Here is a 27,606-nt window from a genome sequence, read left to right on the forward strand (position 1 = left end):
GTCCATGTGAAAGTATTTTCACATCAGGACCAAGTAAAAGAATGAGAGATGAGTATGTCTCAATCAGACAGGATATTATAAATGGAATTATAAAAATATCTATAATGACCTGGTTATCTCTTTCCTGGGGGTCTGGTACTTGGGCGTTAAATGTTCTGTTGATAAGTTATAGATTTTCCAGAAGTTTTTATTTTTAAGAGAGAAAATAATGTAAATAAAAGCATAAATAAAATAAATGTCTCCTAGACCTTCCTTCTTTCTCTCTACCATTCTGCCCTAATTTCTTTCTTAAGGGATAATAAAAGTGGAAATTTTTTTTATGGTAAAACGAAAAGTGATGGCAGGTAGAATAGAGAGAGGGCTCTGGAATCAGAAACTCACGTTCACAACCTTGTTTCTCCAATTGCTAAGTGGGTCCTAGAACAAATTACTTCTTAACCTTTAGTTCTTCACCTATAAAGCTGGAGTTACATCTTCAATTTATTGTGAAGATTAATGTAATGCATATAAAGTGATAACACAGAGCACAACATAATATTTACTCAGAAAAGGCACATAAATACTCAGAATTTTGGCTAAAATTAATTTCTAAAGCAGTGGTGGAGTTAGAACTCTGTGAAGACTGTGGATGGATATTAGTAGACCCTCCTTTGATTTGGTATTTACAGGGAGGAAAGAGAATTGTATCATGCTGGTCAATTGTATTTTATTGAATTGATTCTTTTGTCTCTACCTTCTCTCCTCCTCCCTGTTTCCATGTGTCATAATAGTTGAAACCACTGCGTGCCCTTAAACTCCCAGTCCTGACATTTTCAGTCAATTGCTGAACTCTAGATGATCTTGCTTTGATGACATTAAGACACTAGTTCTTATTGTGAGCTGCCATCTAACTGTCCTTGCCAACCTCCAGCACTTTCCAAAGCGTGGCATGCAGTGACCTGGCTCTGTTTAGCACCAGAGGTACGTTGTTCTGACCCTGCCAAGAACCAGGCAGACTTCCAAGAGTCAGGCAGCAGAGCTGAGGCTGGAGACAGCAGAGATAAAAGGCAGTAAGAATGGGGACAGAATCTAGGCTGGGTTAGGACTGGTCATTGGCAAGAGTCCATCACAAAGAGGCCAACTAATAGGTGGGTGGGAGGGTAGGTGGGTGTCAAGGGCCCCAGGCGGATAACAGATTATAAAATCCTGGCTAGAAATGAAAGTGCGGGAGGTAGGACATGAGCCAATGGCTAGAGAAACTGGAGCTCAGGCCAGGATCCATGACAGCTCCTGGCATCAGTCTAAAAAGTCTGGTTAAGTGACATGGACCTTTAGCCCATATTGGTTTTTTATCTGGCAGAACTCCCTCTTCACCTCTTCCAATTTATGAGCCTGGAATCTGCATAGTCTTCTCTGCCTTAAAGTGGTGCTTCTCAAGCTTGAATGTGCATGGGAATCACCTATGCTACAATGCAGATTCTCATCTAGTAGACCTGAGGTCTGGCTCAAGGTTCTGCATTTCTAACTAGTTTCCAGGTGATGCAGATACTGCTGGTCCAGGGACCACATTTTGAGTGGTAAAGCCTTAAAAGACTGTTACTGTTTGATCTTGCTAAATCTTCGTGTCTTCTGTTCCATCTTACATCAGTGCTGCTTCCTCGTGGAAGGTGAGAAAAGGTGAGAAGAACATTGCTGGTTAGTTCAATACTGAGCCCCAGCAGCTGGACTTTTGATCAAACTGGAGCCCTGACAACTCTCATCTTTATTCTTCTTGTGACAAAGCAGATCCTCATTGAATTTAATATTGGTAGCAAAACCATACTGCCCTCAAGAATTCAATTGTCTCCTGACACAATTGGTTTTTCTGGGCAGGAACATTGCCCCTGAATGCTCATCCACTGCTCTGATGGGAGTTATCCTCTACCTGGTCAGGGACCTCATGAGAAGCCGGGAGAGCCTTGACCTTAAATATATGCCTGATTGTTTTTTCAGGTAAAATATCGAATTTGCCAATTTATGCCATTTTCCTCAAAGGGAACTGCTATTATTTTTTAATGATATAAAACAAGAATAAATCCTTGTTACTGAGAATGGGGGCCTGGTGCAAAACTTTGAATATAATTATCCTACAGTTGATGGTAGTCCTCAAAGTAGCCTGACATTTACCATGAGGGGAAAGAGCAGGGAAGGCGGAGGTAAATCCTCACCTGGCTCATATTCCTGGTTTTACCTCTTCTTGGCATTGTATAGCATTTGGCTGATCCTTAGAAGCCCTGCCCATCCACACTCTATCTTGCAAATTGCAGGTGTTTAGAAGGTTTTTAAGTGATTTGGCACGTGAATTATATCTGGTTTATCAGAATAAACTCCTGGCTGCAGAAGTTTTGGGACACTGACATGAAGTGAGCAAATTTAGTGGCTAAAGGCTACACCATCACCATAACAGAGACTTGAAATTCTGTTTCTTTTTGAAATGGATAGTAATTAATAATTCACTCAACTCTTTATGTTAAAGCACTGTTTTTTGGAAACCTAAACAAAAGCCACAGCTATATAGTGTCATCAAGCCTCCAACACTCCCTGCCTAGACCTTAGCCTGAACAGGCCAGGAAACATCTTTAACCAGAGGTCCACTTAGAACCCAAGAACAGCCCATCCTATGATGCCTCACATCCCTGTCATCCTGGGACACCACCTAAACCACAAGCACCTCCTGTCCTGTGTCCTTGCCCATTGTGTCATCCATTTTGCAATGGGCTTAGTTGGCCATGACTCAATATTCCCTTGATCTTCTCACTTTAAAATATTACATAATGTCCTTGAGGTCTTCTGTTTCTGTGAAAAACAGACTCTTCCACCTTCTACCTCTTCAGAAAGTGTTTTCTTTGTCCCTTTGTCTTAATGGATACCTGGTTTTCTGCTCCCCTGCTGCCTACTCTAATGGAGACTGGCCACACACCACAAAGCCTCAAGGTAGTGTGGCCATTTTCTTAGTGCCACAAGAGACCCCTTAAACTGTTATGACCTTATTTAAGATTGCAGATGCCTGACTATACCATACCTCCACCCCTATTTATCATGCTCGTTGGCAAAACTCCTGCTCACTTCAGACTTGTCTAACAGGCACATGGTCTTCAGCTGCCCTGGTGGTCTAGTGTTAAGATTCTGCGCTCTCACCGCAGAAGCCCAGGTTCATTTCACCAGTCAAGGAACCACACTACCTATCTGTCCATTGTCATACTGTGATGGTGATGTGTTATAATGCTGAAAGCTATGCCACCAGAATTTCAAATACCAGCAGGGTCACTCATGGTGGATAGGTTTCAGCAGAGTTTCCAGACTAAGACTTCCTAGAAAGAAGGGCCTGGCCACCCACTTCCAAAAAAAATTGGCATGAAAACCCTATGAATAGCAGTGGAGCATTGTCTCATACATCACTGGAAGGTGAACAATGCCGGAAGATGAAAGGATGGTGCAAAAAGACCAGGCAAGTTTCCACTCTGCTCTACACAGTGTCACTAGAAGTCAGAATTGACTCAACGGCACTAACAACAAACATAGTCTTACCCTGGTCCCCAGGTCCTGCCTTCTAACCTCTTGGAGATTTCAATTTCAGTGAGAATAACCCATCTAACATCCTTGATGCACAGTTTTTGTCTTACTGGTTCTGGCGACCACCAACACTACTCCATTTCAGCCACCCATTTATCCCATGGCAGTACTGGAGACTCCTCATCACTTACAACTGAATTCGTCTGTCATTTCCCAATAAGTTACATCTTTCCCCTTTAATGACTTCCCAATTCAGCCTAGAAGCTGTTCAGTCACATCAGTAGTCTTACATTCTTGGCTTCACCTTTTTCACACTGCATCAGCAGACAAAACCCCGATACTATGTCAACTAAACTGTCCTTCTCTACCAGGCTGCTGAGCACTGCTGGAGAAAGCCACACAGCTAATCAGACTGAGACCTCCACAAATATGTGGTCCCCAGGCCCAGCTGGACCCACACAACTGCCCCACTGGTTCCTTCATCCAGTGCTCATAAAGGCCTGCTTAAAACTTCCTCTGCTCAAGCTCCTACCCTACTTTGTCCCCATTTCCTCTCAACACATGGCTTTGCCTTTATAGTTAATTAAATTCAAAATGAATATTTAGGACATACCAAAGGTATAAAGAAAAGTATAGTAGAAATTTTGTATCTATTACCCAGTTTAATAAATAAAACTTTCCCAATAAGGTTGACGACGCCTGTGTTCCCATTGCTGATCACATCTCCCACACATACCCCAAATATCATAACTTTGCTAATTTTAGTGTTTATCATGCATTTCTCTGTGATTGTACTTCATGTGTATGTACCTCTACACAATACAGAACTAGAGTATTATTTTACATGTTTTATAATTTTCTATAAGTGCCATCATATCCTTGCCTCTCTCTGTCTTCCTGCCCCTCCTCTTTCTTCTCGTTTCTCTCTACTTTGTAAAGTTAATCAATGTTATGTGAAATAAAGATCCATTCTATATAGAATAAGCAGACCACAATATATTTATTTACTTTCTTATTGATGACCATTTATCCTGTTTCAATATTTTATTATTAGAAGTTGATTTGTTATGAATATCCTTTAATTGTCTTCTGGTACGCGTTTGCAAGAATTTTCCTAGAATATATGCTTAGAAGTCGAATTGCTTTTCAACTTTAGTAGATATTACCAAATTTAGTTGTGATTGGAACACCAACAGTGCATAAAAGTTTATATTGCTCTAAATCATCATCGATATTTGAGGTTTTGAGACTTTAAAATTTTTCCTTATTGATGGTCCTGTAATTATATCTCATGTGGCTTAATTTGCATTTCCATGATAACTAGTGAAGTTGAGAATCTCTTAATATGTGTCTTGGAAATATTTTTGAATTACCTATTTACATATTTTGATAGTTTTTTATATTGGATTGTTTTGCTAACATTTTTGATACATTCTGGAAACAATGTTCGTCAGTTATGTTCATTATACACGTTATTTCCTTTTTCTTCTTGTTTTAGGTTTAATTTGCTCTTTTTCTAGTTATAAGGTGAAAGCTTAGATCATTGATTTGAGACCTTCTTTTCTAATATAAGCATTTAATAATATGAATTTTCCTTCAAGCATATTTTGTTATGTAGTATAGTGATTTCATTCTAATTCAAAATGTGTGTATATATATATATGTGTGTGTGTGTGTGTGTGTGTGTGTGTATACCTCTGAATCACAGGAGAAGATAGATATATATATAAAGAAATGTATTGTTTAATTTTCAAATATTTGGAGGTTTTTCAGATATCTTTTAGATTTCTAGTTTAATTTCATTGTGGTCAGAAAATACACTTGTTTTTATTTAAATTCCTTTAAATTTGTTAAAGTTTGTTTCATGACCTAGGATATAACCTTAGTGAATGTTCCATGTACACTTTGAAAAAAAATGTGTGTTCTATTGTTGTTGGATGAATTGTGTTATAAATGTCAATTAGGTCAAGTTGTTGGTAGTGTTGTTCACTCTTCTATATCATCACTGATTTTCTGTCTACTCATTCTGTCCATTACTGAGAGAAAATGTTGATGTCCAAGTATATCATTGTGGATTTGTTTACAGCCATGCATCGCTTAACACTGGGGTACATTCTGAGAAATGTGTCATTAGGTGATTTTGTCGTCGTGCAAACATCACAGAGTGTACTGAAAGGGAACAGAACTTGCCACTCCAAAATGTGTCTCTTTAACATGAGGATTATTTTACTCTGATTATTTTTAAGAAACTGAAGACTCAGAAAGTGTTTCTTGTTACCTCTCCCTTAACTGCCTAAAAGAATTCAGATCAAAAAAATCTGCCTCAGGAAGCAAGGTATCATCTTGGCATAACATGAACTAGATTGTAGACAGGGAGGAACCTAGAAAAGCCTGTTTATTAGGCTTGCCTCTGTGTTCTTTTGTTTCTGTGTGGCCAAACACTTGTTTTCCAAACATTTGCTCCTTTTTACCCACCTGTGAATTGCCTTCCTTCCACTTAAAGTCCCTGACTCTCCCCACCTGCAACACCTTCTTTTATCTTTAGCTGAGGATTGTATTTAAGGTAAGGGCTTTGACCATTTTGGCAAATTACTTGATTTTCCTGGGTTTCTTCCACGTATATATTGTTGTTAAACTTTTGTTTTTCTCCTGTTAATATGTCTTATATCAATGTAATTCTTATACTAGCCAGAAGAACCTAGAAGCGCAGATCAAAATTTCTTCCTCCCCTACCGTACTTGCACAAACATAGATGGTATAGCCTACTACAGACCTAGGCTATATGGTACTAATCTATGAGACCACTGTTGTTTGTGGGGTTGTCCTTGACTGAAACATTTTGTGGAACATGACTGTGTTTCTCCTTTCAGTTCTTAAAGTTTTTGCATATGTGTTATGAAATGCGGTTTTCAGGTGCATTTACCTTTAGGATCATAATGTCTTCTTGGTGAATTAACCATTTTATCATTATATAATGTCCCTGCTGATAGTTCTTGATGTGAAATCTATTTTGTCTGATATTAATATCAGACTTCAGTTTTCTTTTGATTAGTATTTGCGTAGTATATATTTTTTGATCTTTCTACTTTTCACCTATTGATGTCATTATATTTGAGTATAACTATGACAAATATAGTCAGATCTTACTTTTTTATCCAAGCTGATAATGTCTGTCTTTTAATTGGTGTGTGTGTGTATGTGTAGACTGTTTGCATTTAATGTGATTATTGATGTAGTTGGATTAAAAACAAACATTTTGCTAGTTCTCTATTTCTTCCATCTGCTTTTGTTCTTTTCCCCTGCTTTTAGATTTATTGTATATTTTTTGTTATTCCATTTTTATTTCTACTATTGGCTTATTATTTGTATTTATTTTTAAAAATTATTTCTGGTTACTATATATACTTAATTGATCACTGTCTACCTTCACTGTATACTATACTTTTAGTGTAAGAACTATACAGCAATAACTCCTCATCCCCCCCATGCTTTTTGCTATTGATGATAAACATGATCCTTTTATATATGCTATAATCACACAATACATTACTACTATTTTTGCTCGAGGCCAGTGGTTGTCTTGCAGACCAAATTCTGAATACCAATTAGTTTTGCAAATGAAGTATTATCGTAACACAGCCAAGCCTATTTGTTTATGTGTTGTCAATGGTGCTTTCTCTCTACAACAGCAGAACTGAGTGGTTGTGGCAGAGACTGCGTGGCCCAAAAAGCCTAAAATATTTACTATCTGCCCTTAACAGATTAGATCCGCCAACCTCTACTTTAGGCAATTATCTTTTGCAGTCACTAAAACCAAGCAAAGGTGAAATTAACATTTATTTTCTTTTATACCATTTATAGCACTCTTTATTTCTCTTTTAGATCCAAGTATCTCTCTGTTAAGTCATGCTTAAAGAATTTTCTTTAATATTTCTTGTAGTGCATTTCTGCTGACAATGAATCTGTTTTTATTTGTCTGGATAAAGGTCTTTATTTCTTAGTTTTTGCAAGTTATTTTTACTTTGAATAGAATTTTGAGTTGACAGTTTTTCTTCTTTAAGAACTTTAAGATGTCAGTCCATTATCTACTGGCTTATATAGTTTCTAACGAGAAGTTCACAATACGGTCTTATCTTTGTTACTCTATATGTAATTTACCTTTTTGTTCTGGTTGCCTTAAAAATTTTCTCCATATCTTTGGTTTCCAGTAGTTTGAATATGATATATGTTGGAGTTTTTTGTTTGATTGATTTGCTTGTTTATTGGTATGTGAGTATGTGTGTTTACTCTGCTTGGTGTTTTCTGAGCTTCTTGGATCAGTGTTTTGATGTCTTTCAATATTTTTGGAAAATCCTCAGCCATTTTCTCTTTAAATATTTATTCTGTCCTTTTCTTTCTTTTGAAATTCAAATAACACGTATATTTTGTTTGGTGTTGTCTCACAGTTTTTGAATGCACTCTTATGCATTTTCAGGTTTTTGTTTTTCTTTGTGTTTCAGTTTGGGTAATTTCTATTGGCCTATCTTTAAGTTTACTGATTATTTCCTTGATGAGGTCACATCTACTGATGAGTCTGTCAAAGGCATTCTTCATTTCTGTTACTGTATTTTACATTCCTAGCATTTCCATTTGATTCTTTCCAATAGTTTCTATCTCTGCTAAAAATTCCCATCTAGTCATGCGCATTGTCTACCTTTTCCATTAGAGTCTTTAGTATGTTCTTTTCCTGATAGTTCCAACATTTGGGTCATATCTGAGTCTGGTTCACTTGATTTCTTTTTTGCTTTTTCTCTTAACTGTTTTGTTGTTGTTCTCCTTCTTTCTCCTCCTCTGCCTTCCCCTCCTCCCTCCCTCTCCTTCTTTTCCTCCTCCTCCTCCTCCTCTCCCCCACCTCCTCCTTGTCTTTGTCTTTTTCTTCATCTTCTTTGTGTGATTTGTAGGAAAGTAGAGTATAAGATAAATAGTATTTAGGCTTAGAAGTGGGTATTCTTCTTTTTCTGCTAAGCCTTTAGTTTGTGTGTTGGGGGATTTGGTCAATCTAGCCAGTAACAGGGGTAGGTTTGGGTTTTGTTGTTGCTGTGGCTAACCTTCAGTGCATCACTAGTTTCAAACTCCTCTGAGATTCACTTATGCTTAGGGTGGGGTTTGGGTGGCTGGAGACTTTGTTCTCCACCTTCCACTTTAGACTTTTCCTGGGAACTTCTAAATTAGAAAGGTTCACTATTTATGCTTTTGTGCCTCCCCCAGTGGTAGCCTGCTGTTACCTGTTTCTTTGTGTTTGCTTCTCTGGTGGTTGGGGGCAGAGGCATTCTCTGTCATCCTATTTTAGCCTTGATCTTAGGCAGGGTCTGTGCTCTTAGGTCTTGGGAATTGGGCTTTCTCAGTGATCCTGTTTCTGTCTTATCCATAGAGGATCAGACCATTTCTAATGATCTGGTTCCAGGAAGCTTTCGTATTCCTCCCTTGTTTCCATCTCCTAATTGCAGTGAGTCTTCATCTGTGCCCTGATGGCAACAGGGTCTGGTGTTTTTTTCTGCAGGCAGGATCCAAGTGGTACATCATGCTTTTCCCACAATAAATGCTGCGTCCTTCCCACAGGCCTGCATCATCAAGGGATGCTTTCTCCAGATACTCACTCTGCTCCCAATCTTTCTCATGAGCACCTGGTGAGGTCCATGCTTACCAGAAATGTCTGTTAGTGGATGTAACTACCCTTGAGTTTGTGGCTCTCACTAGCTCTATACTCTCTTACTAGCCCACTCTTGACCTTTAGTAAGTCATTAAACATTTTGGCTAAATTCTTATTATCAGCTTGTTTGGGGCCTGTCATCTCTTCCTCCCTTGGAAGCTCTGCTCCATGAAGGCATCTGTCTTTCCTCTGATTGGTTAAGGAAAAGTTATGATTTTAAATATTATTCAACTTTTTCTTGAAGTTATGGTGGGAGTAATACTCTTTATATCTTTGTACATCCTAAACAGAAGCTGGAAATTTCTGTGCTACAAATATATTTTCCCAGTGTGTAATTTGTTATCTCACTTTTTATGGTATCTTCTGCTCACAGGATATTTTTATTCTACTGTAGTCAAATTTATTAACATTTTCTTTTATGGACTGTGCTTTTGAAGTTAAGTTGAGAAATCTTTCCTTATCCACAGTTCATAAATATGCCTTTTTCTTGAAAGGAAAAAAAAAGATGAGACCATTGGGGAGAATATCCTCAAGTTTCTGTCCCTTACTTTTCAGATCATATCTCATTTTCTATTCATTCCTCCTCCTCTCATTACAGCAGATTGTATCATCTAGATTTGTTCTTGCCCCATCCATCATCTTCCTTTCTCCTTAATCTTCAATTCTTCTTTTGTTTTTCTGGCTATGCCCTTTCAGCATTTAAATATGCTCAAGTGTCCCCATTCCTAAAAAAACTAAGCCATCTCTTAACCCAATGATCTTGTTTACTTGAGAAACACAGTTAAGTGGAGTGAGGACATGGTTCCCTCAGTTGTTCCCGTCTGCTGCTTCTCCTATCGCTGCTGGTGCCTTTACCAACTAACTTCTATGCTTGCCCCTTAAAATACTTTGTGCCTTAAGGTTGAGTCCTCAGTCATTCCTTCTTCTCACTACATGTACTTTCTTTCAACGACTTCATGCATTCCTTTGACTTCAACCATTAGCCAACAATTTCCAAAAATATACTTTTCCAGCCTTAATATCTCCTGTGAGATCTAGACCCATGTGTTCAACTGCTTTCTGAATATCTTAAGGCACCTCAGAAACAACGCGGTTAAAACTAAACTTATCATTCTTCACTAAAATTTCTCCTCCTTTATTTTCCGGATAGTTTAGTGGTTCATAATTCACTGGATTTCACCTGAATTCCTGTATTTCATTATCTCAACTCTAATATCACATCTAATTCCTTCACCAAGGCCAGGTAATTCTATTTATAATTTTCTTTGGAATTCAGATTCTCTTCTCCAGTCATCTGCTTCTGTTTTGGCTTAGATCCTCTTTATTATTTTATTTTCCTAGAATATTAAAGTAACCAAGTTGGTTTCCTTATCAAGTTGCCACATTACAGTACATTCTCTACTTTGACACCCAGTAAACTTTCTAAAAATCAAATATCATCATGTCACTCTCCTACTTAAAGTATATTTAATGTGGCTTCTTTCTGCTCTAAGAATTAGGTTTAGTGTCTCTAGCTATCTGTTTTAAATATATTTGTGGTATGTAAAATCTTCAATCTATTTTCATGCATGATGTCCACACCAAAAAATTTCCAAAGAGACGTGGAAAAGGAACTATTGTACCTAACCATAACCATAGGTAAATGCTATATTTACCAGCTAGAAATGCAAGGGTTTTCTAGAGCTTTCTAGTAATGCAACTGATTCCTTCTGAGGTATGTGCCTTGGTAACAAGTATCAAATCTCAAATTTGTCCTTAGACGCAATAAAGGTAGAACAAAAATGAATAAAATCATAAGAGATTGTCATATAATCCTTGTTTTGTATATTTGGCTTCATTCTCTCTAAAACTCAAGACGTTCCTTTTTAGTAAGTGAACTAGTTTTGAATGGGTAGTATGCTTAAAATGGGACCGTGCTAATGAGTCTTTTTAGGCTTCTTCAATTTTCCTCACTCACCTCCAGATTACACAAGTGAACACACACCCACACACAGAGTTGACATTTATTTTATTAATCATTCACCATTAGTGTGCAGAGTTGTTATTTTGACAAGATTCGTCCATATTGCGTTATTTAGGTCTCTTTATCAGTTTTTAAGATGACTCATCAGGATTAGAGGTTGAGTCTTTAGTCAAGAAATGTAGTGAATTTGAGCCAGCCCTGATAGCCTGGTGGTTAAGTTCAGTGAACTCTGCTTTGGTGGCCTGGGTTCAGTTCCCCAGGCGCAGAACCATACCACTCGTCTGTCAGTAGCCATGCTATGTGGTGGCTCACATAGGAGAACTAGAAGGACCTACAACTAGAATATACAACTATGTCCTGGAGCTTTGAGGAGGAAAAAAAAAAAAAGAGAGAGAGAGGAAGATTGGCAACAGCTGCTATCTCAGGGCCAATTTTTCCCAGGAAAAAAAAACAGAAAAGAAATATAGTGAATTTAATAAAATCCTTGTATCTAAGTCCCAAATACATGGTGGTCTTCCACAGATATTATTCCACTAATGCTAATGCATTTGTCATAGGTTCTTGAGAGAATGTGGTACAATGAATATATGCCTGTCCTTTCAGAAAAGACTTCTAAATTTAAATAGTCAAAAAAGAAACTAGAAAGTATTATCTTAACACAAAATATAATTTTCAAATTGACAGATTTGGTCTAATTGATGGTGCAATAACCCTTTACTCCAGAAAGTATTCCTGGTTGTATCCTTAGAAGCCAATGTGTATTTATTTGCAACTTTATTGTACTATTTTCTAATCATTCCAAGATGCTTTCTGGATTTAATTTTTGCCAGATTATCTTTAAAAACTAGAGCTGAATTGTAAATGAAGCTGCTTTGTTAAGAACAACAAAGAGTAAGGCTGTGGATTTGTGAAACTGGAGACCAAGTCAGTATTCCAAAGCAAACTTGATTGCTGCTGTCTCATTCAACAACTTTAGGTAGACATTTAAAGATTTTTAGACATTTTACTTCAGCTGGTAGCTTGATTTAAAACAACATTGATTTTTTTTTTAATTCATCCTTGGTCATGTATATCATGCTAAATATCAAAATGAATTTGAAACTATTTGAGACTGTATAACAGAGTATTAAATTCTTGGAGAGACTTTTATCTCCATGCTAATTTTCCTCATTTTGCTGTTACTTTCATTTCCCTTGAGCTTTAGCTTTTAAGAATTGTTATTCATTCTTTTCACCATATACCCCAATCATTAAATAATTAAACCTTTATCAAACAGAGCAGTGAGAGACTCGATGGATAATGATGAGGTTGGAAACTCGCCTGTGCAACCTGTTGGCTCATCTTGGAAGAAGAATGTCATGCCAAATTATCTTTATGTGCTCATCAATAATGTTCTAACAAGGGTGGATGGAGAGATGAGCACAAAGGGCAGTTCTAATGAAAGGAATGATAGTAATATTACCTTGGCAAAACATGCTAATGCCTTAACAAGATGCTGTCTGCTCTTACGGCTAAATCAGGTGCATATTAAGTTAGCAGCCCCTGTAGCTATCTGCTGTTTTACAGAATGAATAAGAAGAGAAAGAATATAATTTCAAAAATTAGAAGTTCCTTATATGACCATAAAATAATTGCATAGAGAATACCCATTAAACACAGAGTTTATTGTACATTAACTGGGTTGATTGGTCCTGAAGGTAAAAGTGGGAGAGATAGGAAGGAAGTTCATATGAAGGTATTTGTAGTCTCTGCCTCCCTTTATTCTTGGCTTTACACTGAACTCTGAAGTAACACAGATTTTTGCTATTGTTTCCTAAATGCAGAATTTCACAGTGGGATATCAGGTCTTTAGTGTGAAGATACATCTATACTAAACCAGGAATCATTGGCAGTGACATTTGGGCACGAAAACTTGGAAGATTAAACAATTGTGAAGGTTGATCATGGAAATCAAAGAGGAAGGAACATCAGAAGAAGGCCAGCACTTTCTTCCCACACCCCAGGCAAATGATACTGGGGACTTTCAGTTCACGAGTAAGTATGTGCATGCTCCTTGTAACTCTGAAAATGCAGATTGGCTCAGCTAAACACACGCATGTGTATTCACAGAAGCTTGGGTTCTAACAGATAGTCTGAGATTAACTAAATTTTTTCCTTTGCACTATTTGTTTTGGTGTTGTGAATCTATGATATGCCTCTCATCTTTTATCTCGAGAGAGATAGATGATAGTTTATCAAATGGTTAAATATCAAATAGTAGAATCAAACTTCTTGAATGTTAATTAAGACATTAATAAATACTTTTTAAGAACACCTTCTAGTTAGCATTTTTATAATCTCATGTGGAATTATTTTTCAGAACATAGAAATTTTCTCTTTAAAACCAAAGACAGTAGGGCAAAATGGTTACACTAGATGCTTAGACTATTGCTGCCATACCACTGAGTGCTGAGTTACATAAAGAGAGCAAGCTTGGAGATTTGGCCAAGATTTGTATTTAAACATCAAGATTGGTTTTTGTGCTACTCAATAAATTAAAATCATTGGAAGAACTGTATGTATTCTCTCATGTTTAAAATTCTAGGGTTTGGGTTTATTGTTTAGCATGAATTGTGTCTTTTTCTTTTCTTTTCAGAAGATTCCTGTTGCCCGATTATTTAACACTGGCAAACATATGCCCAATCTCTCGTTTAATTTACATTATAAAAATAATCTTTAGAAAACGGTATTGGTTGGATGCATTTTTTGAGAAATTTGGTTGTCAGAGCTTACAGCAGAGTTAATTGTTAGTAACCTTTTTGAAAATCCACACTATTTGAAATGCACAAAGATCTACCTAATGATTGTCATTCTAACATTTCTTGGAAAGTCTAAAATTGTTAACCATAGCATTGTTAACTATCAGCAGGAGAAAAAGAAAATGGTTACCAGGCAAAAAATGTAAACTCTATAAATAAAAATAGTGATTTTTTTTTTTTTTTTTTTTTTTTGAGTAGGCAAAGGTATTTGTATTACATATATCCAACAAAAGATTTATATGCAGAATATATATATAAAACTCTTTCAAATCAATAAGAAAATAAAGATAACCTAAAAGAAAAACGAAGATATCCAAATGGCCAGTAAACACATAAAAATATGCTCAACTTAATAGTCATCAGAGAAATGTGAATCAAAGCCACAATGTGGTACTTATTCATACGTACTAGAATGGCAAAAATGTAAAAGAATAATAAAATTAAGTGCTGACAGTTATAAAATTAAGTAGGGCAATTATAACTGTTATACACTGCTAGGGTAAATTTGTACAAAGTATACAACACTTTGGAAAACGGTTTGGCAGTATCTGCTAAAGCTCAATATATGCAAATCTTATCACTTAGCAATTCCACTTCTGGGTATATGCCCAATAGAAATTACATATATATGTCCATCAATAGACACGCATAAGACAAAGACAATGTTTATAGCAGCACTATTTGTAGTAGTCCCAAACTGGAAACAACCCAAATGTCCATCAACAGTAGAATAAATTGTGGTATATTCACACCATGGAATACTATACAGCAATGAGAATGAATGAATTGTTGTTACACACTAGAGCATGGATGGATGAATCTCACAAATACAATATTGGGTGAAAGAGGCCAGACATGGAAGAGTACATACTATATGATTCCATTCTATAAAGTTCCAAAACAGATAAAATTAATCTATGATGTTAGAAGTTAGGATAAAGTTACCTTTGAGAGATAGTGATTGGGACCAGGACATAAGGTGGGAGGGTCCTGGAGTAATGTTTTGTTTCTCGATCAAAGTGTTGGCTACAGGGCATGTTCACTTTAAGAAAATGTATCAAGCCGTACACTTAAGATATATGTTCTTTTCTGTTTATGTCATACTTCAATAAAAATTTACTTTAAAAATTGAATTGGAAAAATAGAAAAATGAGCATACTCCAGGTTTGGATATGGAAAAATAAGTCACGAGAGGACATTGGTATTTTAGCATTAAATTATTTGTTGATTTTGATTTTGTTGATGTTTTACTTTAAAATTGGTTAATTGTGTAATAGATGATATTAAAAGTAAATCCAAAAGACAGAACTGCATAGGATCTTTTCTATGATAAGTGTGATATTTAGTGGTGTACCTCTCCTTCAACCAAAAAAGAGGTCCAAAATAAACAAACCCAAAAACCTTCAACCTCTATTTGTTTCGTAATCCGTAGTTGACTCCAAAGATTCATAAAGCAGCATCAGCCCAGGGCTCCTCTTTTAAGCTCAGCTCTTTGTTTTGGCTCTTGGGGATTTCACTTGATTCATTTTGAGCTCAGCAATGTATTTAAAAGGATATTTGTTATCTTTTATCCAGTATTTCTAGGTGTTTTGTAGGAGGAAATTATTGTCAGAATATCTCACTTACAATATTGTCAGAAATCGAAGGTGTAGTTCCATTTCTATATTCTGATAACTCCCGAATTCCTGTCTCCTCGCCTGACCTCACCCCTCATATCTAGGAGAGATCTCATATATCCTGTTTCACATTTTCACTTGGATGTCTAATAGGCATCTCAAACGTACTATGTTCAAAATAGAACTTTTGATTTTCCCCTCAAACCAGTTCCTCCCCAAGTCTTCCCCATCTCAGTGAATTGCAGTACTATACACACATATACTAAAGCCAGAAATCTGGGTGTAATCCTAGATGTGTACTTTTCCCTTACCCCCTACATCAGCACATCCTGTCAAATCCACTCAATATTATATACGTAATTCCTTCACTGCTTTTAGTCTCTAGTGTAACCCGTTTCCAAGATCCCATCATCTCTTGCCCAGGCAACACCCATAGCCTCTTTACTTGTCTACCTGCACATGCAGTGGACTGACTGTATCAACCCCTGTGCTTAAAACCTGCCCATGATCCTAGAATGAAACCCTAACTCCTTATCATGGCCTTCAATGCCCTAGACCACTGATCCAAAACTCAAAGAGGACTGGTTAACTGGACAGCACATGACCCTTATTTGCTACTCAGCTCCAACAGGCTGTCACCTTGCCAAATGAGGATCCATTATTAACAGATCCTTTGATTTTTTTCCAAGAGAATTGGAAATCTAGGTCTAGATATAAGATCTTCTTTTTTTTTTTTAATTTTTGTTTATTGCAGTAACATTGGTTTATAACATTGTAAAAATTTCAGGTGTACATCATTGTACTTCTATTTCTGCATGGACTACATCATGTTCACCACCAAAATACTAATTACAACCCATCACCACACACATGTACCGAATTATCCCTTTCACCCTCCTCCCTCCCCCCTTCCCCTCTGGTAACCACCAATCCAATCTCTGTCCCTATGTGTTTGTTTATTGTTGTTATTATCTACTACTTAATGAAGGAAATCATACGGTATTTGACCTTCTCCCTCTGACTTATTTCACTTTGCATTATACCCTCAATGTCCATCCATGTTGTCACAAATGGCTGGATTTCGTCGTTTCTTATGGCTGAGTAGTATTCCATTGTGTATATATACCACAGCTTCTTTATCCATTCGTCCCTTGATGGGCACTTAGGTTGCCTCCAAGTCTTGGCTATCGTGAATAAGGCTGCAATGAACACAGGGGTGCATGTACCTTTGCAAATTGGTGTTTTCAAGTTCTTTGGATAAATACCCAACAGTGGAATAGCTGGATCATATGGTAGTTCTATCGTTGATTTTTTGAGGAATCTCCATCCTGTTTTCCATAGTGGCTGCACCAGTTTGCACTCCCACCAGCAGTGTATGAGAGTTCCCTTCTCTCCACAACCTCTCCAACACATGTTGTTTCCTGTCTTGTTAATTATAGCCATTCTGACAGGCGTGAGGTGATATCTCATTGTAGTTTTGATTTGCATTTCCCTGATAGTTAGTGATTTTGAACATCTTTTCATGTGTCCGTTGGCCATCTGTATATCTTCTTTGGAGAAATGTCTGTTCAGGTCTTTTGCCCATTTTTTAATTGGGTTGGTAGTTTTGTTGTTGAGATGCATGAGTTCTTTATATATTTTGGAGATTAAGCCCTTATCAGATGTATGGTTTGCAAATATCTTCTCCCAATTGTTAGGTTGTCTTTTCGTTTTGTTGATGGTTTCCTTTGCTGTGCAGAAGCTTTTTAGTTTGATGTAGTCCCATTTGTTTATTTTTTCTATTGTTTCTCTTGCCCGGTCAGATGTGGTGTTTGAAAAGATGTTGCTAAGACCGATGTGGAAGAGCGTACTGCCTATGTTTTCTTCTAGAACTTTCACAGTTTCAGGTCTTACATTCAAGTCTTTAATCCATTTGGAGTTAATTTTTGTGTATGGTGTAAGGTAAGGGTCTACTTTCATTTTTTACATGTGGTTATCCAGTTTTCCCAACACCATTTGTTGAAGAGACTTTCTTTTCCCCATTGTATGTTCTTGGCTCCTTTGTCGAAGATTAGCTGTCCATAGATGTGTGGGTTTATTTCTGGGCTTTCGATTCTATTCCATTGATCTGTGTGTCTGTTTTTGTGCCAGTACCATGCTGTTTTGGTTACTATAGCTTTGTAGTATATTTTGAAATCAGGGAGTGTGATACCTCCAGCTTTGTTCTTTTTTCTCAGGATTCCTTTAGCTATTCGGGGTCTTTTGTTGTTCCATATAAATTTTAGGATTCTTTGTTCTATTTCTGTGAAAAATGTTGTTGGAACTTTGATAGGGATTGCATTGAATCTATAGATGGCTTTAGGAAGTATGGACATCTTAACTATGTTAATTCTTCCAATCCAAGAGCACGGAATATCTTTCCATTTCTTTGTGTCCTCTTCAATTTCTTTCAGCAATGTTTTATAGTTTTCGTGTACAGATCTTTCACCTCTTTGGTTAAGTTTATTCCTAGGTATTTTATTCTTTTTGTTGCAATTGTAAATGGGATGGTATTCTTAATTTCTCTTTCTGCTACTTCGTTGTTAGTGTACAGAAATGCAACTGATTTTTGTATGTTGATTTTGTATCCTGCAACTTTACCATAGTCGTTTATTACTTCTAAAAGTTTTCTGGTGGATTCTTTAGGGTTTTCTATATATAAAATCATGTCATCTGCAAATAGTGACAGTTTCACTTCTTCCTTTCCAATTTGGATCCCTTTTATTTCTTTCTCTTGCCTGATTGCTCTGGCTAGGACTTCCAATACTATGTTAAATAGGAGTGGTGACAGTGGGCATCCTTGTCTAGTTCCTGTTCTTAGAGGGATAGCTTTCAGTTTTTCACCATTGAGGATGATATTAGCTGTGGGTTTCTCATATATGGTCTTTATTATGTTGAGGTACTTTCCTTCTATACCCATTTTATTCAGAGTTTTTATCATAAATGGATGCTGTATCTTGTCAAATGCTTTCTCTGCATCTATTGAGATGATCATGTGATTTTTGTTCTTCATTTTATTAATGTGGTGTATTACGTTGATTGATTTGCGAATGTTAAACCATCCCTGCATACCTGAAATAAATCCCACTTGATCATGGTGTATAATCTTTTTAACGTATTGTTGTATGCGATTTGCTAGTATTTTGTTGAGGATTTTCGCATCGATGTTCATCAGTGATATTGGCCTGTAATTTTCTTTTTGTGTTGTCCTTGTCTGGTTTTGGTATCAGGGTAATGTCAGCTTCGTAGAATGAGTTAGGAGCTTCCCCCTCCTCAATTGTTTGGAAGAGTTTGAGAAGGATAGGTATTAACTCTTCTTTGAATGTTTGGTAGAATTCACCAGGGAAGCCATCTGGTCCTGGACTTTTATTTTTGGGGAGGTTTTTGATTACTGTTTCGATCTCCTTACTGGTGATTGGTCTATTCAAATTCTCTACTTCTTCTTGATCCAGTTTTGGAAGGTTGTATGATTCTAAGAATTTATCCATTTCTTCCAGATTGTCGAATTGGTTGGCATATAGTTTTTCATAGTATTCTCTTATAATCTTTTGTATTTCTGAGGTGTCTGTTGTAACCTCTCCTCTTTCATTTCTGATTTTACTTATTTGTGCCTTCTCTCTTTTTTCTTGGTGAGTCTAGCTAAAGGTTTGTCAATTTTGTTTATCTTTTCAAAGAACCAGCTCTTGGTTTTATTAATTTTTCTATTGTTTTTTTGGTCTCTATTTCATTTATTTCTGCTCTGATTTTTATTATTTCCCTTCTTCTACTGATTTTGGGCTTTGTTTGTTCTTCTTTTTCCAGTTCCTTTAGGTGCATTGTTAGATTGTTTATTTGAGATTTTTCTTGTTTGTTGAGATAGGCCTGTATTGCTATAAACTTCCCTCTTAGAACCGCTTTTGCTGTATCCCATAAATTCTGGCATGTCGTATTTTCATTTTCATTTGTCTCCAGGTATTTTTGATTTCTTCTTTGATTTCTTCGTTAACCCAATCGTTGTTCAGTAGCATTTTGTTTAATCTCCATGTATTTGTGGCTTTTCTGATTTTCTTCCTATAGTTGATTTCTAGTTTCATACCGTTGTGGTCAGAAAAGATGGTTGGTATTATTTCAATCTTCTTAAATTTATGGAGACTTGTTTTGTGGCCTAATATGTGATCAATCCTGGAGAATGTTCCATGTGCATTTGAAAAGAACGTGTATTCTTCGGTTTTTGGATGGAATGCTCTGTATATATCTACTAGGTCCATCTGTTCTAGTGTGTCGTTTAAGGCCAATGTTTCCTTATTGATCTTCTGTTTGGATGATCTATCCGTTGGTGTAAGTGGAGTGTTAAAGTCCCCTACTATTATTGTGTTACTGTCTATTTCTGTTTTTATGTCTGTTAATAATTGCTTTATATATTTAGGTGCACCTACATTGGGTGCGTAGATATTTACAAGTGTTATATCCTCTTGTTGGATTGTTCCCTTGATCATTATGTAATGCCCTTCTTTGTCTCGTTTTACAGTTTTTGTTTTAAAGTCTATTTTGTCTGATATGAGTACTGCTACCCCTGCTTTCTTTTCATTGCCATTTGCGTGGAGTATCTTTTTCCATCCCTTCACTTTCAGTTTGTGAGTGTCTTTAGGTCTGAAGTGTGTCTCTTGTATGCAGCATATATATGGGTCTTGTTTTTATCCAGTCAGCCACCCTATGCCTTTTAATTGGAGCATTTAGTCCATTGACGTTTAAAGTAGCTATTGATAAGTATGTACTTACTGCCATTTTTAACTTTTTTTTTCCCTCAGTGTTTTAGTAGTCCTTCTCTGTTCCTTACTTCTTCTATACAGAATTGATGGTCACTTTAGTTTGACCTCTGTCTGAAAGCTGTACTCTTTAACTACCCTCCTCCCTCCTTTTATGTTTTTGATATCATATCCAACTTCTTGTTTGTGCATTTGTATCCATTACGTTCTAATCGTGGAAATAGATAATTTTTCCTATTTGTGGTCTTCTCTTTTCCCCTTAAATCAGTCCCTTTAACATTTCTTGTAACACTGGTTTCTTGGTGACAAACTCCTTTAATTTTTGCTTGTCTGGGAAATTTTTGATCTCTCCTTCCATTTTGAATGATAACCTTGCTGGGTAGAGTATTCTTGGCTGTAAGTTTTTTCCTTTTAGCACTTTAAATATATCATGCCATTCTCTTCTAGCCTGTAAGGTTTCTGCTGAGAAGTCAGCTGATAGCCTTATGGGGTTTCCTTTGTATGTAACTTGACATTCTCTTGCGGCTTTTAGGATTCTCTCTTTATCTTTAATTCTGGACATTTTGATTATGATGTGTCTTGGTGTGGGCCTCTTTGGGTTTATCTTGTTTGGGGCTCTCTGTGCCTCCTGTACCTGGATGTCTGTTTCCTTCCTTAGGTTAGGGAAGTTTTCATCTATTATTTCTTGAAATAGATTCTCTGCCCCCTTGTCTCGCTCTTCTCCTTCCGGGACACCTATAACACGGATGTTAGTGCGCTTGATGTTGTCCCAGAGGTCCCTTAGACTGTCCTCACTCTTTTTAATTCTTTTCTCTTTTACCTGTTCACCTTGGGTAATTTCTTCTAGTCTTTCTTCCAGCTCACAGATCCGTTCTTCTGTATCCTCTACTCTGCTTTTGAGTCCCTCTAATGAATTTTTCATTTCCAGTATTGTATTCTTCATTTCTGATTGGTTCCTTTTATATCTTCGTTTTCTTTGTTGACATTCTCACTGAGTTCATCTATTCTTCTCCCCAGATCAGTTAGCATCCTTAACACTCTTAGTTTGAACTCTCTGTCGGGTAGGTTGCTCATTTCTGTTTCACTTAGTTCCTTTTCTGGGGTTTTGTCCTGTTCCCTTACTTGGAATGTATTCTTTTGCCTCCTCATTTTGCCTCTTTCCCTGTGCTTGTGTCTCACGTATTAGGTAGGTCAGCTACGTCTCCTGCTCTTGGATAGGTGACCTTATGTAAGTGATGGCTTAGGAGGCTTCCAGTGTGCTTCCCTCAGTTCTCAATGTTCCAGGGTGGCCCCTATGTGGGCTACGTGTGTGCTTCTATTGTGGCCTGTTAGCTCTCCCTATAGGCGCCCAGGGAGGCTGAGTTATGCTCCTGGCCAGCTGTTGTAATGCTCAGCTGCTTGTAGTTGTTGTGGGCCCTTCAGTCTCTTTATCAGGTGTGAGGAGCCCCAGCACAGTTGGCTGCAAGTTCTAATACCACATCTGTGTTGCAGTATTTCTTTTAAGTGAGTAGGCCCCCAGCGTGGCAGGTTGTTAGGCTCAGGGCCTTAGAATTGCTGTAAACCTCTAGCCTATTAGGTCTCTTGTCAGCTCTCTGAGGATTGCAGCTGGGTGGGGCTGGCCTCAGGCACAGGAGCACCCAATTGTTTCAGGCTTTGGAAGGTGGGGCAAACCTCCTATGTGGGTCTTTGAGAAGCACAAGTCTTCTGCAGCTGACAAGCCCTGCCACCCACAGGTCCACACACACAGTCAACACAGTCCTGCCCGTGTGAGCGCCCGACCTCCCCAAGCGGACCCAGTCTCTCCACGGCGGGAGCCCCACACACTCCGCCACCACCCCACACTCTCCACCCGCTCCTTGTGCACACCCTGCCCCGCTCAAGTCAGCTCAGTTGCCAGGCTGCAGAAAATCCAGTCACCAATCTATGCAGGCCCACACGTTGCCTGAGGGTTTGTTGTTAGGTGGGGCCAGTCTCTAGGGTGGGCTGCCTGCCCTGGCTGAGCTGGATTAAATCGGGGCTCTAGCGGGTGGAGCAGACCCTGGGCTAGCAGGTCTCAGGGAAAACTCCAATGGCGTCTGTGTCAGCACGCTCACACCAGGCCACAACAATGGCCGCCGCCAATGTCCCAGTCCCTGGAGAGGTCTCACCCCTCACCGAGATGCACTCAGGGCCTATTAGGTGAGTCTCTTGTCACCAAAGCAGTGTGCACCTTTCTTTCTGGTGATTTTAGGATGCTTTCTGGAACGGATGAGTTTGTGCGCGGGCCCTTTAAGAGCCAGTTTTAGTTTCTTTGTGAGCCGGGTTTTCTGGGGGTGCTACCCAATGCTTTAGTAGCAGGCAAGGTCAGATATTATGCCGCTGGTCTCGATTGTGCTGGGTCCACACAATGCCCACAGCGGGCGCTCGGCTCAGGGCCCGCGCCTCCAGGGAGGCTGCGTACCTGTGAGCTGCTCCCGGTGGCCGTGAAGCTGGCGGCTTGTGAAGGCGGCGTTTTTCCTCTCCGGAAGGGAGTCTCTGCCTCTTCTACCCCAGTTAGGATTGTCCGTTGTTGCAGGAGTTCCTCTTATCCAGTTTTCAGTTCTGTCTCAGGGGTAATTTTTCCACGAGTAGTTGTAAATTGGCTGTGTCCACGGGAGGAGGTGAGTTCAGAGTCTGCCTACGCCGCCATCTTGACTCCCTCCTAAAATAGTGATTTTTATACAAAGAGGTGATTCTAACAATATATTAGTGACCAAATGCTAGTAAATTTAGATTGTATCTGATGAATGCACCAGTAAAAATAAACAAGGAAAGGATTCTTTTAATATTCTTACATTTATTGCCAAATGGTTTACTTTTCTTTACATTTAGTTTTGCTTCTTTGGCCACCCATGAGTCGTAACAAATGGCATCCCAGTCCTCATCCCCTCTTGTTTAGGAAGTCGCTGCCCTGTGTGTGGTCTTCGGGCATGTACCTACCAAATTATTACTTGCCACAGTCTGATCTGTCTACCTTTTAACCATTAGATGTTCCACTTCCTTACCTTTATTCTCAGACTCACTTTCCATCCCACTTCATCTTAAATCATTTAGCCATGTCACTGGATTTTTAAAAAATTTCCAACAAAAGGAATAGAAGGATTTAACAGAATGTTGATTTGAACTGTCAATAAATTGGCAGAATAACCACCACCATAATGTCTTCTATAACCCAACCAGAGATATCCCTTTAATTAGTAATTTACTATTTACAGCAAGTCCAAGTGGTTTGAAAGAAAAATCTCTATAAGAGAGTACTTTGGTGAGGTCGTCCTTTTTGAAGTTTCCTTCTCTGTCTGTATGCATCCAAAAGAAACAGATGCAGTTGAGAAATGTTTTGTATTTGTCACTGCTTACAAAAACAATATTTCTGAGCTTCCTTATGGCCATAAAGCTAAATAGATCAGTCAAATCTTTGGTCATATCTAGTTCTGCTGCAAATCCTATGTCCTATTCTCAGAACTAACTGCTTATAAGTCTGATTAACTGAGTTTATCCATTCTGCCAAATAATGTATTTCTACATTCAGGGCAGAGTGCAACATAGTAATATTCAATGACATGTTTATGATAATAAGTTAAATATCTTTAATTTGAATTTGTACCTATTATTTGTAGGTATTCAGAAGACTCCAAATGAACCACAGTTGGAATTCATCCTTGGTAAGGAATTCCATCTTATTTATATTGATAAATATAATAATAATTTGTATATACAGTTTGCAGCTTATAGGTACATTACTTATATATTTTACAAACTTTTATGAACATTGTTCTATAAAAGGTTTCATTCTATAAGGTATGCTTTATTTTCTCTATTTTATAAGTAAAGAATCTGAGCTGAGGAGTAGGTCAGTTCACTACCAAAGGACATAGGGTTCAGTGGTGATAGAGTTGTGTCTCTCAACTAGATCTGCTGACCACAAATCTGGTGCCCAGCACTCATTCTCATGCAGTGACTGGATTTTGTTGCTAATCAACATTTCTGGAAATCCATGTGCCTAATTATTTGCTTCTTGGGCTGGAGACTGGCCTTATGTGGAGTTTTCCTTTATTGTGTTTATAAGTTCTTATCCCTTTCAGTCTCACTCACTCAAAAATATCCCTTTTCTATTCCATCTTGATCTTGTGGGCAGATCCTTAGCATCTGAGAATTTAACTTTAATTCAAAGTTATGACTTGCTTAAGCACCTCTGAAGATCTGTCACATGTAGAAATTTGTAAGTTTTTACAAGGGTGAATTGAAAATGTGGACTCAGAGGGTGATCCACTACTTTGCTAGTGAGTGGGACCTGCTTCATGTTTGAATCAGGTATGGCTGCAAAAGGCTGTTAGGAAATTAGCTGCGAGAGAATATTTAAAGAGGTTAAAAATATGGTTCATATGAACTATTTAGAGAGAGGTTATTTTTTTTTTCCTTTCATGGTTCTGAAATATTTTGAAAGTTCACTGATATCTTTACATATTTTTTGTAATGAAGTTTTGTAGAATCATACATGTATGTATTCAATTTCAGATACAGAGACTGGATATATTTTAGTATCCAAATCTTTAAAAATTAATATACATATTTTATAAAGTTATGGGAAAATTGAAATATATATATTCTATATATATATATATTCATTACCTATAGTGGCTTTTAGTGGTCTGAAGTCCCAATTATTTTAGGAACATACATTTTTGTTATATAATAACGTAGGTTTCAAAATTGTATCCTTTTCTCAAAATATTACATTTTGAAGCATAATTTATTAAGACCACAATTATATATAATTTATTTTTTTGTTTTGTTTGTTTTCTCTTTTTAATAGACTTTAAAGAAGTCTATTAAGGGGGGAGGCAGGAGGGTGAAAGGGATAATTTGGCACGTGTGTGGTAATGGGTAGTAATTAGTATTCGGGTCGTGAACATGATGTAATCTATGCAGAAATAGAAATATAATGATGTACACCTGAAATTTATACAATGTTATAAACCAACGTTACTGCAATAAACAAAAAATTAAAAAAAATAAAATGAAAAAAATAAAATGGAAAAAAAAATAATAAAGAAACAAATGGGAGGATAAAGGATAAAAAAAAAAAAAGAAGTCTAGTAAACTACTGCAAAATTGAGTGAAAGTATAGAGATTTCCCATATGCCCCCTGCCCTCACAGATGCATAGCCTCCTTTTCAACATCCCCTGCCAGATTCGTACATTTGTTACGGTTGATGAACCTGCATTGATACATCATTGTCATATTAGGGTTCACTCTTTGTATTGTACATGCTATGGGTTTGGACAATATATAATGACATGTATCCATCATTATAGTATCATACAGAGTATTTTCACTGCCCTAAAAATCCCCTGTGCTCTGCCTATTCATCCCTCTCTCTCCCCTAACCCCTGCTAATCACTGATCTTTTTACTGTCTCCATAGTTTTGCTTTTTCCAGAATATCAGATGGTTAGAATCATACAGTATGTAGCCCTTTCAGGTTGGCTCCTTTCACTTAGTAATATGCATTTAAGGTTCTTCTGTATCTTTTAATGGCTTGATAGCTCATTTCCTTTTAACATTGAATAATATTCCATTTTCTGGATGTACCATAGTTTATTTATCCATTCACCTACTGAAGGACATCTTGGTTTCTTCCAAGTTTTGGAAATTATGAATAAAGCTGCTATAAACATCTGTGTGCAAGTTTTTGTGTAGACATGTTTTCAACACCTTTGTGTAAATATCAAGGAGCATGATTGTTAGGTCATATGGTAAGAATATGTTTAGCTTTGTAAGAAACTGCCAAACTGTCTTCCAAAGTGGCTGTACCATTTTGTATTCCCACCAGCAATGTATGAGTCTCTGCTGCTCCACAGCCTCATCAGCATTTAGTGTTGTCAGTGTTCCTAGTTTTGGTATAATTTATTTTTTTAACATTTGATTTTTGTTACAAATGTAGCCAATAGCTGCTATAAGTTAAGGATTCTAGATTTTTTATTTTCCCAGGTACTAACAAACAGAAATGTGAAAACTCAGGAAACTTCTGTGCTAATACCAATAAAGCTATACTTTTGTTTTTTGGTAGAGAGTTCTCAGATGGTATCAGATATAGAAATAACTCATTTTCAGAAAGGGAGCTGAGGAACCAAAAAGGCCTAGGCACCTCTTGACTCTCTGGCTGTAACTCTTGCGACTTGAGACTTCGTATAACCATCTTTCATTTTTAAGAGAAGAAATTCATTTTCTACCTTTTGAGAGGACTTCTGAAAAGTGAAGATTTGTTAGAGTGATTTAGTGTATTTCAAAACACAGGTAAAGCCTTCTTATTTGCATCCCGGAGAACAGCGGGAATCAGAAGGAGGCAGAAGCAATTGGAATTGAGGTTGTTAGGCAAACGTGGTAGCCAGTTTTCAAGAGACAGCGTGCTTGGGCCAAACATTGGTCTTCTATTTCAATTCAAGTTATCTGTCTTATTCAAAGACCTAACTATGCTATTTGTTTTGAAAGCTAGTCAAGTTCAGTAGCAATGCTGTCGTCACTTATATTTCTGGTTTTGAATCATAGATCTAAGAGATGAGCAACTGCAAGAATTTATTCATAATATTCCTCTCCTTTAAAAAACTTCAATTTTCTTTTTTCATGTTTGTTCAAAAAATACACTAGAATTCTTAATAACAGATAATTTTATGTTATCAAATGGCAAGAAATGCCTGATGAGTAAACAAAAGAAAGTTACTTAGAGTCTTCAGGGAATTGTGTTGTTGATCTTGGAATATACATTCCCCAAACTGTTTGTTTCTCTTCTTAGCATGTTAAGATTCTCAACTGTACTATTTCTTGAAGAATTTTTTTAAAAAGCTACTCTTTCAAGGACGTTAAGCTAAACCCTTGTAGATTTTACTGTATATTTTTTATCACTTTTTTCCTTTGAGTTTTTAAATCCCATAAATTCTTTTAGACTTCACCTATTATATAGTTAACTTCATTTCATGATGAATAATGAGAGAATAATAGTTTCTTAAATATTTTTATCATTAAGAATGTGCATATTTATTTAAAAAGAAAAAAACTGTCTTAAAACAAAAAATAATTCTAGGAACAGAATGGAAGAAACAAGGTAGGGAGCTTTTTTCCACCTAATTTTCCAACTAAATATTTGATATTTGATCCTCTGTTCTTTACCAAAGTATTCAAATAAATTGAGAATTTCAATAGCCTTGCTTTTTAAATTGAGAAAACAGCC

The 27,606-nt window shown here is 37.1% G+C and overlaps 1 protein-coding gene across 1 annotated transcript in view; it reads left to right on the forward strand.

The window, feature by feature from the left end:
• The window catches only part of INPP4B (inositol polyphosphate-4-phosphatase type II B), a 380,123-nt gene that overhangs the window by 10,692 nt on the left and 341,825 nt on the right, over window positions 1-27,606 (forward strand). The window contains exons 2-3 of the mRNA XM_087437582.1: window positions 13,007-13,217; window positions 23,996-24,040. Coding sequence (XP_087293708.1) covers window positions 13,127-13,217; window positions 23,996-24,040 — 136 coding nt within the window. The 5' untranslated portion in view covers window positions 13,007-13,126. The remainder of the gene's footprint in view (window positions 1-13,006; window positions 13,218-23,995; window positions 24,041-27,606) is intronic.

The sequence above is a fragment of the Ceratotherium simum genome, chromosome 12 (genome assembly GCF_057802395.1).
Source record: "Ceratotherium simum simum isolate JZ-2026a chromosome 12, ASM5780239v1, whole genome shotgun sequence".
NCBI classification, from domain to species: domain Eukaryota; kingdom Metazoa; phylum Chordata; class Mammalia; order Perissodactyla; family Rhinocerotidae; genus Ceratotherium; species Ceratotherium simum.